The 13,782-nt window shown below is 37.8% G+C and overlaps 1 protein-coding gene across 5 annotated transcripts in view; it reads left to right on the top strand.

The window, feature by feature from the left end:
• Nucleotides 1-13,782, top strand: part of LOC101114941 (complement factor H-related protein 3-like) — a 113,836-nt gene that overhangs the window by 71,384 nt on the left and 28,670 nt on the right. For 3 of the 5 annotated variants that reach the window (XM_060396305.1, XM_042257055.2, XM_060396307.1), the window contains 3 exons: nucleotides 2,015-2,197; nucleotides 3,793-3,969; nucleotides 9,671-9,847. In XM_060396305.1, the coding sequence (XP_060252288.1) occupies nucleotides 2,015-2,197; nucleotides 3,793-3,969; nucleotides 9,671-9,847 (537 nt within the window). The remainder of the gene's footprint in view (nucleotides 1-2,014; nucleotides 2,198-3,792; nucleotides 3,970-9,670; nucleotides 9,848-13,782) is intronic. The other 2 variants (XM_060396306.1, XM_042257056.2) reach the window with 1 other exon arrangement.

Below are 13,782 nucleotides of genomic sequence, written 5' to 3'. Positions count from 1 at the left end.
TATCTGTGGAGAGAGATGACCTCCACATGCACCTACTCTTCTGCCATCGTGGATCTCAGTATGGTATAGAGCCCACACCTCACTCCAAGTCAGGATTGCTCTGGGCGGTTGTTGATTCTGTTGTTGGGTCAGGATAAAAAGCAATGGATATCTTGTTCTCATTTGAACATACTTCTCCGTTGATCATTTTTCTTGACTCTCTCTGTTGATATCTGTGCATTAGACTAAACCTCCGCTTGTCTTAGTCTTCACAGATTGGCCTCAAAAGTAGAGCCTTTCCAGAATTCAGCCTTTTCAATCAGCCTGGCCAGAATTTTGGTTACCTCTCTAACCTCTCTGCTCATCCAAACTTGTTTTCATAGTCAGCCTCCTCCAGGAGTAGAGAGTATGCAGTGATCTACAAGTCAGAATACTTGGTGGACATTCAATTGGAGTTTATCACATAGCTCACTCTGCACTGACATGGGGAAAGGAGCTGTGGTTAATGCCTGCATGCTACTTCAAACTCTGTGCCTTCTGCACCATGATTTAGCTCTCTGTAGTGCCCAGGCACAAATGCAAATTTTGGTTTTCATCAGCTCTCAGGGACAGGTTAGTTAGAAGCCAATTCCTCAGGCAGAGCGGGAAAAGATGAAGGTCCAGATGTGCCATCTGACTTCTTCCATGGAGAAACTGGGAGTTGCTCACTCTTCATTAATCTATGGGAAGACATGTGAGAAGTGCTGGTACAGATTCATAACTGCCACTTCATTTCTATAATCCCAGGAGATTGGAAATCCTAGGCCTCCCAGAGGCAGGTAAATTGTAAACTGGACCCTGGACTACCATTTGCAAAATCAGAGACCTAGATGGTGGATCAAACTCTTTGCTCCTCCAGGAGAAGCTGGGAGTTGAGTGTTCCCTTCAAACTGTATGGTCCTCTGCTGCACGGATTTTATTGCAGGAATGTGTCTTAGTTTTCCCTCCCACTTAGGATTTTGGCACTTTCTCACTTGCCTTGAATGCAGAACTTCTCATCTACTGTTTCTATTTTGAATAGAAGGAGCTGATACACACATAGCTGTTAATTCAGTGTGTCTGTGGAGGGAAGGAGAGGTCAAGGTGGCCTATCCACTCTCTTTCTAATGTCACTGCAGTGTTTCCAAATTATATGTGCTGAGCTTGTTTGCTTTTCTATTTTCAGGAAAAGCAATGATTGATTTTCAGTCTTTATCATTACTATTATTGCTATGTAATTTTAAAATTCCCCTCAGCACACTTTTGTGTCATCTCATAAATCATGTAAAACTTAACTTATCATGGTTTTATTTTCATTCAATTCAAAATATTCAAAGTTTTCTCTTTTGATTTCTTCTTTATCCGTGAATTACTATAAAAAAACTTGTCTGAATTCTATGAAGATATCTATTAGGTGACAGAATTGTACTTTCCCAAGTTTAGTTATTCATGGTTTGAAGGATCAACATTTTGTTCTTAGTAAAATGAATGGATGTATTGATCTTTGTCATCTTCATTGAACTCCATGTACTGATATGGTTTTAAGCACTCAGTTTTGATGACAGCATTTCAAATTCTCAGAGGCAAAGGCTGGGGTAACTATGGTGGAAGATTCTGTGATCACCACCTGATCTGTGTTCTGGCTTGTGTAAGAGATCCAGACTAGACAATACTTTCAACAAGTCCCAGGAAAGGAAACCCATTGCTAAAAGATTTCTGACATGCTGTGGGATTCCAGGTCCTTTAGACAAACAGATTTCTAAAAATTTCCTAGAAGCGATTCAGAGTATTTTAAATCTTGCTTTGCTCTAGAAAATAGAAATCAAGTGTTTTGGTTTAATATCTTTGGAAACTCATACTTCTTTTTTCCTCTTACAGAGGACCTTAAATTATTAGAAGCTTTCTTGGTTTATAGTCATAAACGACTTCCCTTTTTTGTATCATTACCTTATTTGGGTCCTTATGAAATGTATATCAAATATATGCTTACCTTTTTTTTATGTTTTCTCCCTTTTAGAAACATGTTCAAAATCTGAAATAAGAATTGAGAATGGATTTTTGTCTGAATCTACCTTTACGTATCCCCTAAATAAACAAACAGAATATAAGTGTAAACCAGGATATGTAACAGCAGATGGTAAGACATCAGGGTTAATTACATGTCTGCAAGATGGATGGTCAGCTCAACCTGTATGTATTAGTAAGTAATTCATTATCTTAGTATTCTTATCCTGATGATAACTATACAGATGTATTCTTTAACTTTGTTATTTTTTCCTTTTTTCTTTCTTCTTCTTTTTTTTTTTTTTTTTTTTTTTACTGGGGCAGGATCATATGAAGTGTTTTGTGTTTCCATGGCTGTACTTGAAAAAATCAATAACAATGCTTTGAAATATGTATTTTTTTTTGCCTTTAATGATTAATTACTAGTGGAGTAGAATATCATTGTACTATTTAGTTCAATGATTGTTCACTTTAAAACATCCTGTGACTAAGCTAATTTTGCCAAGAGCTTTACCTCTTTCCCAGGATATATTCATTTATTTTCTGCTGAGACCTTTATGCTGATTGCATCTGCTTTTATTTTAGGAGATTCTTAAGCCAGAGTCTCTGCTCCTAAGCCTAAAAGTTATGTTTTTAAGCAAGGACGTGAGGCCATGGTGCATAAACTTCAAATAATATGATATATAATTCATATGTTTGAATCTCTAGGATAGATATCCTTGTGAAAAATTCTTAGGAAATCTTCATAAACATCTAGTTAGTGGAGACAGAGAAACACTTCTAGACAGGAGCAAATTCTGCTGTGCTGAAGGTTTTTCTTGTAGCAACACATAGATGTTTATGAAGATTTTCTAAGAACAATGAATGAGTTTGTCTTATTCATCCCCAAACTACACAGTGATATTTTTGAAGTGATATTTTACATAGTCACTTTAAGTAAAGTGGGTATTTATAATATCCCTTTCTACTTTTGCATTGTATTTTTTCCAGTGTCTATATTTGCTATAAGCACTAAACCCTCAAAATGAAAAAAGTTGCACATATCAAACTTATTTTATTTTAATATATGACAGTTTTCCATTTTGACAGTCTTTTATGAAAAGTGTCTCTATTATATTTTACTAGTATAATTTTGCTTTAACACATTATGAAAATTTGAAGTAAATTATTTAAACTATTAACATCAGTCTATGGTGTTAGTGAAAACAGATTAATTGTTAACATGTTTTCTTGTAAATAGCTATAAACGAAGAATTATGTCTGTACTCAACCTTGATGAGTATAAAAGAATATACAACCATTAGAAATATAGTTGGAAAAGGAAAATCGTCATATGGATTTTAAAAATTTTATAGCATCTTTAAAAAAATTAACTTGCCTTTTGAAAATTACTTTTTTTCAATGAAGTTTTCTCTGGCAAATATGTCACAACTGCTGATTAATTTGGCATATTAATTCAGAAAATGCTGTTATGAAAATAGTACAATACTTCTGTAATGGCTTATTTTAATACTAGCATTGGAAAAAATGCATAAGTATAGCAACTGAGGAACATGTTCTTAAAGTAAATAATTCAGGAACATCAAGTGCTGAGAAAAATGTTGCATAGGAATGCACCTGTTTTCACTTTGAGTATTATTTCAGGACAGTGATATATCACTGGCATTCTTGGCTAATATTTTATGATTAGTACATACTAATTGGTGAAGCCCTTTTCCCTTGCAATGAAACTCAATCAAATTGCCCACTAAATAATATTAGAAATGAAATCACAATCCCATTATCCCTTAGAGTCCTGTGACAGGCCAGTATTTGAGAAGGCCAAAGTCAAAAGTGATGGCACGTGGTTCAAGCTGAATGACAGCCTGGACTACGAATGTCTTGATGGGTATGAGACTCGAGATGGACGCACCACAGGCTCCATAGTATGTGGTCAAGATGGCTGGTCCGATAAAGCTGCATGCTATGGTAAGTGCTCTTTTCCAGATGTTCTTTCCTTCAAGATAAGCAAAAATTAACAGTAATTGTCAGAAGTGTTTGATTTTTACCAAATTACACTGATCTAGAATCATCTTTAAGGACTGATGCTTCCTTCTACTTTAATGTAAACTGGAAGGAGGGGAAGTTTTAAAGTCCAATGACTCACTCAATATCAAAATGACAGGGTCTTGCAACCTGCTCAAGTATTTGCTCCTGAGTTTCTGCTTATACCTCCTACCTTGAATGTTAAATTCTGTAGGTTTTGACAGGTGATTTTATTTTCTGACTTTGACAAGTTCTGAGGACAATGACATGGATCTCTTATATTTTGCCAATCAGACGTGTTTTTTTCCAGGGTTGGAAATAGGGATTCAGTCTCTGGTAAGCTGAGTGGATGTTGAGTGTCTCAAGCCAAGGGAAGAGTTATGTGCAAACTTTGGCAGCAAAATAATGTTTGGAAAATATGAAGGTGGGCGTATTCTACTGAATGAGAGAGAATTTTATGAGCTGAAGCTGATATGAGGCAAAGGAAAAAGGAGCAGGGTTATATCAAGGCATATTAACATTGATTGATTTTATGATTCATGAAAACGCATAGGGAATTTTAAGAAAAGGAATGATATAATTTTATTTGGATTTTTGAAGGCTGTTTGTGGATTTTTCTGTATGCTGTGCTTATGATGGACAAGAGAAGATTCAAGAAACCATGTGGGGTGAAAAAGTGTTGGGACTAGATAAATTCTTGACTGAAGTGATTCTGAGCAGAGAATAAATTTGGGATATATTTTGCTGGTAATAAATGCATGTAAAGTTGCTAAATGTTGATTGTCAGAAAGAGCAAAAGTTGAAAGGACTCATGTTTTGAATACCGTTTTCTCATAAGCAAGCAAGCAAATGGAAATGACTTTGTACGTGATACTGGCAGGAGAAAGCACACTCTTGCAAGAGCATCCCAACTTTGACCTGAATACATTGTGGTTGGGCCAATGGGGACCATAAACATAGGATACATCAACTGTAGTGCTGAATGCATAGGTTTAACCAGGAGATATACACATGAGATGCAGTTCAGTTCAGTTCAGTCCCTCAGTCGTGTCCGACTCTTTGCGACCCCATGAATCGCAGCACACCAGGCCTCCCTGTCCATCACCAACTCCCGGAGTTCACTCAGATTCACATCCATCGAGTTAGTGATGCCATCCAGCCATCTCATCCTCTGCTGTCCCCTTCTCCTCCTGCCCCCAATCCCTCCCAGCATCAGAGTCTTTTCCAATGAGTCAACTCTTTGCATGAGGTGGCCAAAGTACTGGAGTTTCAGCTTTAGCATCATTCCTTCCAAAGAAACCCCAGGGCTGATCTCCTTCAGAGTGAACTGGTTGGATCTCCTTGCAGTCCAAGGGACTCTCAAGAGTCTTCTCCAACACCACAGTTCAAAAGCATCAATTAGTTGGTGCTCAGCCTTCTTCACAGTCCAACTCTCACATCCATACATGACTACTGGAAAAACCATAGACTGATTATCACTCTCTAAATGATGACATCAGATTAGAAAGAATGTAGAATGAAAATAGAAGAAAGCTCAAGACTGAGTCCTGAAGCTTCCAACACTGAGGTGTCTGCCAGAAGAAGAATAGATGGCAAAGTGGACAGAAAGAAAGGAGGACCCAGAGAATTTAGGAGAAAACATGTCAGAATGAATGTTGCATAGATTGGACGGAAGAAAATGATTTAAGAACAAGGGATAATAAATTGACTAATAGTAATTCCTATGGAATCAGCCTGAAATGGTTCTATATACAATTCCACCATTTGCTAAGTATGAATCTAAGGGCAACAAACTATTTGAAACTTTGTTCACTCCTCTAAATCTGTAAAAAGATTTTATATTTACAAATGTTGTAATATTTCAAAATATCTTTTAGCTATTAAAATAAAATATTCATATACACTTGTCATAATGCCTGCCATACAGTTTAGTCAAGGAACTTGTAAACTAATTACATTAGAATAGTTATACTAATGAATACTTCTAATTCAGTTAATAAGCCAGGTTAAAAGACTAAAAATATGGTGCCAACATTAATTGTGAGAGAGACAGTTTAAGATGGTGTAGACAGGGAAAAACGTACTTAGAATCTGCTAAATAAATTGTTAATAAGAAATGCAATATAGCTTGTGGACATAACTCTGAAAAGGCTTGGTTGTGACAGAGAACAAGAGGTTCAGGATAGAGATTTCAGATAGACACACAGGGGTAGCTTGTTAGAGGAACAAGCCAGGCTTGTTCAACAGTGTCCAGAGCCCAGGTAATTTCACTTTCAGGCTGTCAGCAAGCACCTACTGTGTGCCAGAAGTTACCTAAGAGTAATTGTGAAGAATACAGTGGAGGAAGGTGGTATGTCTTTCAAGAGCTTTCATGCCAGGTTGAAAAAAAAAAAAAAGATGAATTAAGGCAAAAATGAACCAAAAGGTAAAAATATTTCTATTATATTGTTCCAATAAGTGTATTCTAAGAACAAAAGAATCCAAGTGCTTAGAAAGTAGGAGGGACTGCTGGTCAAGTTTATGTAGGAAGACGTCTATGCAAAGAAAGCCTGGAAACCATTCAGCAGCAGAGACACACGCCTTTGCAGCAGCCGAGACAGCAAAGCAATTGGCTTATTTTAAAAAGATCAGATGGTAAAGAATCTGCCTGCGATGCAGGAGACTTGAGTTCAATCTATTCTATTCTTCTGCTCATGGACATTTAAGTTGATTCCATGTCCTGGCTGTTTTGAATAAAATAGATAACTAATGAGAACTTACTGTGTATCATAGGGACCTCCACTCAATGCTGTCTGGTGACTTAAATGGGAGGGAAATAAAAAAAAAGGGATATATATTTATGCATATATATATATATATATATATATATTCATGGAACTGATTCATTTTGATGTACAGCAGAAGCTAACCCAACAATGTAAAACAACTACATTCCAATAAAAACTAATGAAAAAACAAAAAATTAAATTATATAATAGCCAGGACATGGAAACAACCTAGATGTCTATCAGCAGATGAATGGATAAGAAAGCTGTGGTTCATATACACAATGGAGTATTACTCAGCCGTTAAAAAGAATTCATTTGAATCAGTTCTGATGAGATGAATGAAACTGGAGCCGATTACACAGAGTGAAGTAAGCCAGAAAGAAAAACACCAATACAGTATACTAACACATATATATGGAATTTAGGAAGATGGCAATGACGACCCTGTATGCAAGACAGGAAAAAAGACACAGATGTGTATAACGGACTTTTGGACTCAGAGGGAGAGGGAGAGGGTGGGATGATTTGGGAGAATGGCATTCTAACATGTATACTATCATGTAAGAATTGAATCGCCAGTCTATGTCTAACGCAGGATACAGCATGCTTGGGGCTGGTGCATGGGGATGACCCAGAGAGATGTTATGGGGAGGGAGGTGGGAGGGGGGTTCATGTTTGGGAACGCATGTAAGAATTAAAGACTTTAAAATTTGAAAAATTAAAAAAATAAATTATATAGATGTGTTAATATAAGTAAATAGTAAAAACAAAGATTTTACTCCAAAAAAGTAAGCTTATAAGTTCTTCATTATGATGTTTTTGTCTTTCATTTTCTTTAATGATCCGTTTGTCTTCAAGTTCTTTTAAATGAAACCTCTACTGAGTTTTATGATACCTTGTGAAATTCAAGATGTGAATAGAATATGCATCACTCTGCATTATTCATCTCATAATTTGTTGCATGTTATTTTAGACCATTTGGCAATTTTTTTCATGAACAAGACTTACAGCACCATAAAGCTCCCTGTCTAGTCGTAAGTGTTACAATTAAAAGTATACCTGTGGCGGATTCATGTTGATGCATGGCAAAACCAATACAATATTGTAAAGTAATTAACCTCCAATTAAAATAAATAAATTTAAAAAAAGAATCTTAAAAAAAGAAAATAATGAATAAAAAATCACACAAATTAAAAACAATAAAAAATAGTAGCTCGGGCCCCAGATCACTTATAAGAAATGCTGCATCACCATTATTCATGCTCAGGAGCAGGTAGATATGTTATTTAATTCAGTTTCTCCTGATTCCCAGGTATATGAGTGATGGTCTGTTAATCAATTATAGATAAGTCTACAGGCATATTTCTAAATAAGAGGAGAAGGAGTACACAACATGAAAGAGAAATGTGAAACTTTGACAACTCTTCACCAGACATTCCAATGCAACACTTGTCTTCTCATTAACAACTGAACTCTTTCTAAAAGTGGTCCTAAAGCCTAATGTTTGAATATTTATAAGCAGTTACTTTTCATAATTTATGGGTGCAATTGTGAAAGTTTTAGCATGCAAAATAATTGCAATATCAGATCCGAGCCATTATATTAAATTCACATTATCTAACACCTATTGTAGTAGATGCCTGCATGCCTCCATGCCTGCATGCTAAGTCGCTTCAGTCATGTGCTGCCTCCCCATTGACTGTAGCCCACCCGGCTTCTCGGTCCATGGCATTTTCCAAGCAAGAATACTGGAATAGGTTGCCATGCCCTCCTCCAGCAGGTTATTCAAACCCAAGGATCGAACCTGCCTGTACTACTATATCTGCTGCATGGGCAGGTGGGTTCATTCTTTACCACTAGCACCAACTGAGATGGCCATTGTATTAGACACATACTCCTAATTAACAAATTTTCTAAAAAACATATTGGCTTAAGACCACACACCTCCATATTCTTAGGATTTCTGTCGCTCAGAATGAGGAAAGGGCCTCGCTGGCTAATTCTGAGTCACTCTGTTTGGGTGGCAACTTGGTAATAGCCTGGGATGCTGTCACCTGGATGCTCAGCTGGGCTGGAGGCTTTGCTTCCAGGTTGGCTCACTCTCCTGGCTTTTGGGGGAGGCCTCAGCACCTGACCACTTGGGCATCTCTGCAGCTAGCTCGTGAGACAGCTAGCTTTCTTCAGGGCCAGTGACCCCAGACAGGGAGGAGGAAGCCTCCACAGCAGGTCTGAATTTGTCACACTGTCACATCAGTCATGTGTAATCATGAGAAATTGTCACTAAAGTCCTGCACACTCAGTAGTGAGGACTCAAGCTTTAATATTTGGAGAGAGGAGTGTGGAAGGTGTTGTGGACTTTCCTAAAACCATCACATATAGAAAAACATCAGGTCAACTGAACACAGTATTTTCTGGGGCTGCTTCGTTTAGTCCTCAACTACTTTCCTGCCGCTAAAGTAACAATTCTCTTTTTTCTAACTGTATTTTGTAAAATTATAGCATACTTAAACAGGATATATAAGTGAATACAATTAAGTGTTGTATAACAACAGTAAGGCCAAGGGATGAGTTCTATGAGTAGAAACATCCAATAGATTTTCCATACTAGAGGCTCTTCATGTAAATCCTGTGAGAGATACAGAGGCTTTACAAGAATATCTGTATCATTAATACATATTTTAATCATAAACTAAGGATAAATAATATGGAATGTTGATTTTCATTTCCAACAAACGTGTACTAGCTTTCATTTTTATTCTTATGTGATATATTTGAATACTAATTTATTCTCATGTAAATTCTATAAGATTAATTTTAATGCACTATTTTCCCAAATTTATGCTGTATTTCTTTCATATTAATTTTATGATCCTTAGGACAATGTATCTTCAATTATTTGGAAAATGGACATAACCCACATCATGAAGAAAAATATTTACAGGGTGAAACTGTAACAGTCCGCTGCTATGAAGGCTACAGTCTTCAAAATGATCAGAACACAATGAATTGCACAGAGAGTGGCTGGTCTCCTCCTCCTAGATGCATCCGTGTCAGTGAGTGAACTGGGCTGAGATCCCAGTGTGTTCATAATTTTCTAAGACTCAGCTGTTTTATCCACTCAAAAAGTTTATATCAAATTCTTGTTTTGCCAAAAGACCAATTTAATTTTGTTTACAAGTGTCTATGAGTATATCTATAGACGCCTTGATAAGTATATAACAAAATACATGTACCTATTGATAGACATTAGTCAAAAAAATAGGAAAAGATTCACAAAGAGGAAACCTGTAATAACAGAGTAAGGTCAGAAAGATGGCAGGAGTCTCACTGTCTCTCCTGATATAAATGCAGACTTTGACCATCATTTGTGAATAAGAGGATCTTTGTGGGGGTCCAGGAGTCTAGCAGAGAAATGATAGCATGCTGCTAGAGCACAAAGATTGAAGACTGGATGCCTCACTGAGGGTTAGAGCAGTAGCCTCGTTTAGCCCCTGAGGTGGCACTGCTAAGTGCCAAGACAGACCCCTCAGCACAGGATTTTACCTGTGGGGAAAATAAGAGCATGTAAGCAAGGGTGGCATCCTCACCTTCCAGCACACTTCTCTCTCCCCTTATCCAGACCACTGGGGTCACCTGCATGGCTGGGGTGGGGACAGCCCAGGAGCACAGCATCCAGGGCTAGAATTCTTCAAGGAACATAGGTCCTACTGACCATGTGGAGACCACACCAGGGAGCCCCAAACCATTGCAGACACTGTGCTTGTGGTTCTGCTCACTCCTGGGCCCCTCATCTCATCTACATCCCCTCTCCAGGGCCAGCTCCCTCTGTAGGTCCCCACGGTGGCATCTAGACCTTTGCAGATGGCCTGTGGGACATCCAGAAGCCATCCTGTCCCCGTGGGTTTGTGAGAAACCATATGAATGTGAGCATTTGGCACTGCCCCAGGGAAACAGCCAGGAAACTGTCGGCACAGAGACTGTCTTTGCTGTTTTGATAGAAGCATATGAGCTTCAGAATTCTCTCCTAGGAGGAATTGAGTAGATGGGACAGGTGTCTCCTTAAACAATGTCTGAGAAGTCTCAAAATCCCTAGCAATGTGACAGTATACTTCCCTCCCCAGGTCAGTCTGTAAAGACTGGAGGGAGTGACCACTTCTTTAAATGCAAACAGCAACTTGAGACTTCAAGGGACATAGACATCAAAGGACTAAAATGTTAACAGAGAAATACAATAGTTTTTCAGTTACTGACCCCAAATAATAGATATGGATGATTTGTCTGATAAGTAATTCAAAGTAATTGCTTAAGAATTTCATTGAGATAGAAGAAAACGGTGGAGAAGGAAATGGCAATCCCTTCCAGTATTCTTGCCTGGGAAATCCCATGGATAGAGGAGCCTGGAGGGCTATAGTCCATTGAGTCTCAAAAGAGTCAGACACAACTGTAGTGACTTAGCATGCAAACATGCAATCCTTTATATTTAGAGTAATTATTGATAGATAAGGATATATTAATATTTTTTTATTTTACAAGATGTTTTATAGTTTCTTAATTCTTTCCTTCCTCTGATGGCTTGCCTCTTTGAATTCATGATTTTTGTTACAGTAGTATGCACTTAATGAACTTTTCTTTACCATTTGTGAATCTAGAATGGATTCTTGCTTTGTTTACCATGAGATATACGTAAAACACCTTACAGAGAGAGCAGTGTATTTTATGCTGATAATATATGAACATCAACCACATATTAATCTCCTTCCTTTTACCCTTCTCCATTTTATCTTTTTGATGTCATGATTTACCTCTTTTTATAGTGTGTACTTAATTAAAAATAATTTTAAATATACTAATTTTTAATTTCTGTACTTTAACTCTTAAATAGTTGTGTTTAACATTGCATATCAAGGTACGGCAGTGTTCTGAATGTGAGTGTGCACTTAAATTTACCACTGTACTAGGTAATTTCATGGAATGAATTAGCATTCTTTTATTTCAGCTTCAAAAATTCCTTTTAGTGTTTCAGTAAGGAAGGTCTGTGTGCCTACTCAGTTACCTCAGCTGTGTCTGACTCTTTGGGACACTTTGGGCAGCAGCCCGCTAGGCTCGCCCCTCCATGGGGTTCTCCAGGCAAAAGTACTGCAGTGGGTTGCCATGTCCTCCTCAAGGAAGGTCTGTTGGTGCTGCTGCTAAGTCGCTTCAGTCGTGTCCGACTCTGTGCCACCCCAGAGACGGCAGCCCTCCAGGCTCCCCCGTCCCTGGGATTCTCCAGGCAAGAACACTGGAGTGGGTTGCCATGTCCTTCTCCAATGCATGAAAGTGAAATGTGAAAGTGAAGTCTCTCAGTCGTGTCCGACTCTTCGCAATCCCATGGACTGCAGCCTACCAGGCTCCTCCATCCATGGGATTTTCCAGGCAAGAGTACTGGAGTGGGGTGCCATTGCCTTCTCCACAAGGAAGGTCTAGTTGTGTTCTATTTCCTCAATATTTGTTGGTCTGGTGAAATCTTTATATTCTTTTCTTTTCTGAATGATATTTTCAAGTATTCTTCTTTGGCAGATTTTTCTTCCAACACTTGGAATATATCCTCCCACTGTCTCCTGGCCTAGTGGGTTTCTGATGAGAGATTTGCTAAGATCCAAATGAAGGCTCCTTAGTAAGTTTCAAGGTTTTTGTTTTGCTAGCTTGTTTATTTTTCCTTCATGCTGCTTGAAGGCTTCTCTATTTTTCTTTGATTTTTGCAACTTTATTATGAATGTGTGTTGTAGAGGATTTTTAAAGTTGGTTTGGTTTGGTCCCTGTAAGCTTCCTGAACTTAGATATTCAAATATCACCCTTGACTTGGGAAGTTTTCATACACTACTCCTTAAATATTTTTTCTGCCTCATCTTCTTTCTCCTCCTGGAACTTCAATAATTTGCAAATCGGTTCTGTTTTCAATGTGGCATAGATCATGTAGCCTTTCTTTGTTCTTTTTCATTCTTTTCTTTTAAATTTTGTTTTTAATCTCCCTGGACAGGATAACTTTGATATATCATCTATCTCACAGATTCTTTTACCTTTTTGACTCTGTCGTTGATGCTCTTTAATGAATTATTTTATTTCATCCTTGGAACCTTCAGCACCAGAGTTTCTGATTTTGAATGATTTATACATTTTTATTAAACTGCTTGTTTTGTCCATTGTTTTCCTGCTTTTTGTTTATTGTTTTCCTGCTTTTGTTCAAGTATCTTACTGTATTTTCTATAGCACACCGAGTTATTTTAAAAAGGTATTTCGAATTCTTCACAGGATAAATCACACATCACCAATTGGATGTGAATACTGAAGATTTTTATACTTTGTTGGTGTCATGATACTTTGAGTTCATGTTCCTTGAAGTTTGTCGGTGCTGTTTTTCTAATTAAAGTTCCAGTCTCCTTTGGGTGAGAGACAACTTCCTCCAACCTGGCTAAAGACTCCGCAGCTATCTCAGATCTTCTATAGTGGCACCTGCTGACACTTCTCATCCCTGTTTTGTCAGAATTTCTGTGCTTCTTGTTTTGTCTAGATACATTAGTGCACCAGAAATGGTACTGACAGCCTGTCCTTTGTTTCCCCCAAAGCAGCACTACATCTTTTTTTAATTTTCCTTTTTACTTAAAAAAATTTTTATTTTAAATGGAGGCTAATTACTTTACAATATTGTAGTGATTTTTGCCATACAGTGACATGAATCAGCCATGGGTGTACATGTGTTCCCCATTCTGAACACCCCTACCACCTCCCTCCCCATCCCATCCCTCAGGGATATTGCAGTGCACCAGCCCTGAGCACCCTATCTCATGCATCAAACCTAGACTGGTGATCCATTACACATATGATAATATACATGTTCCAGTGCTACTAATCTTGTGTTCTTGTTCTCGGCCACAGAATTAAGCCAAATTTATGTGCAAGCTCACTGGTGGTCTGTCAAAGGTTGCTCTTCTCTTGAGTCAGTTGTAACCAC

Source organism: Ovis aries, chromosome 12, assembly GCF_016772045.2.
Source record: "Ovis aries strain OAR_USU_Benz2616 breed Rambouillet chromosome 12, ARS-UI_Ramb_v3.0, whole genome shotgun sequence".
NCBI lineage: Eukaryota > Metazoa > Chordata > Mammalia > Artiodactyla > Bovidae > Ovis > Ovis aries.
Note: the sequence above shows the minus strand (reverse complement) of the source record. Positions and strands in the feature narration are given on the sequence as shown.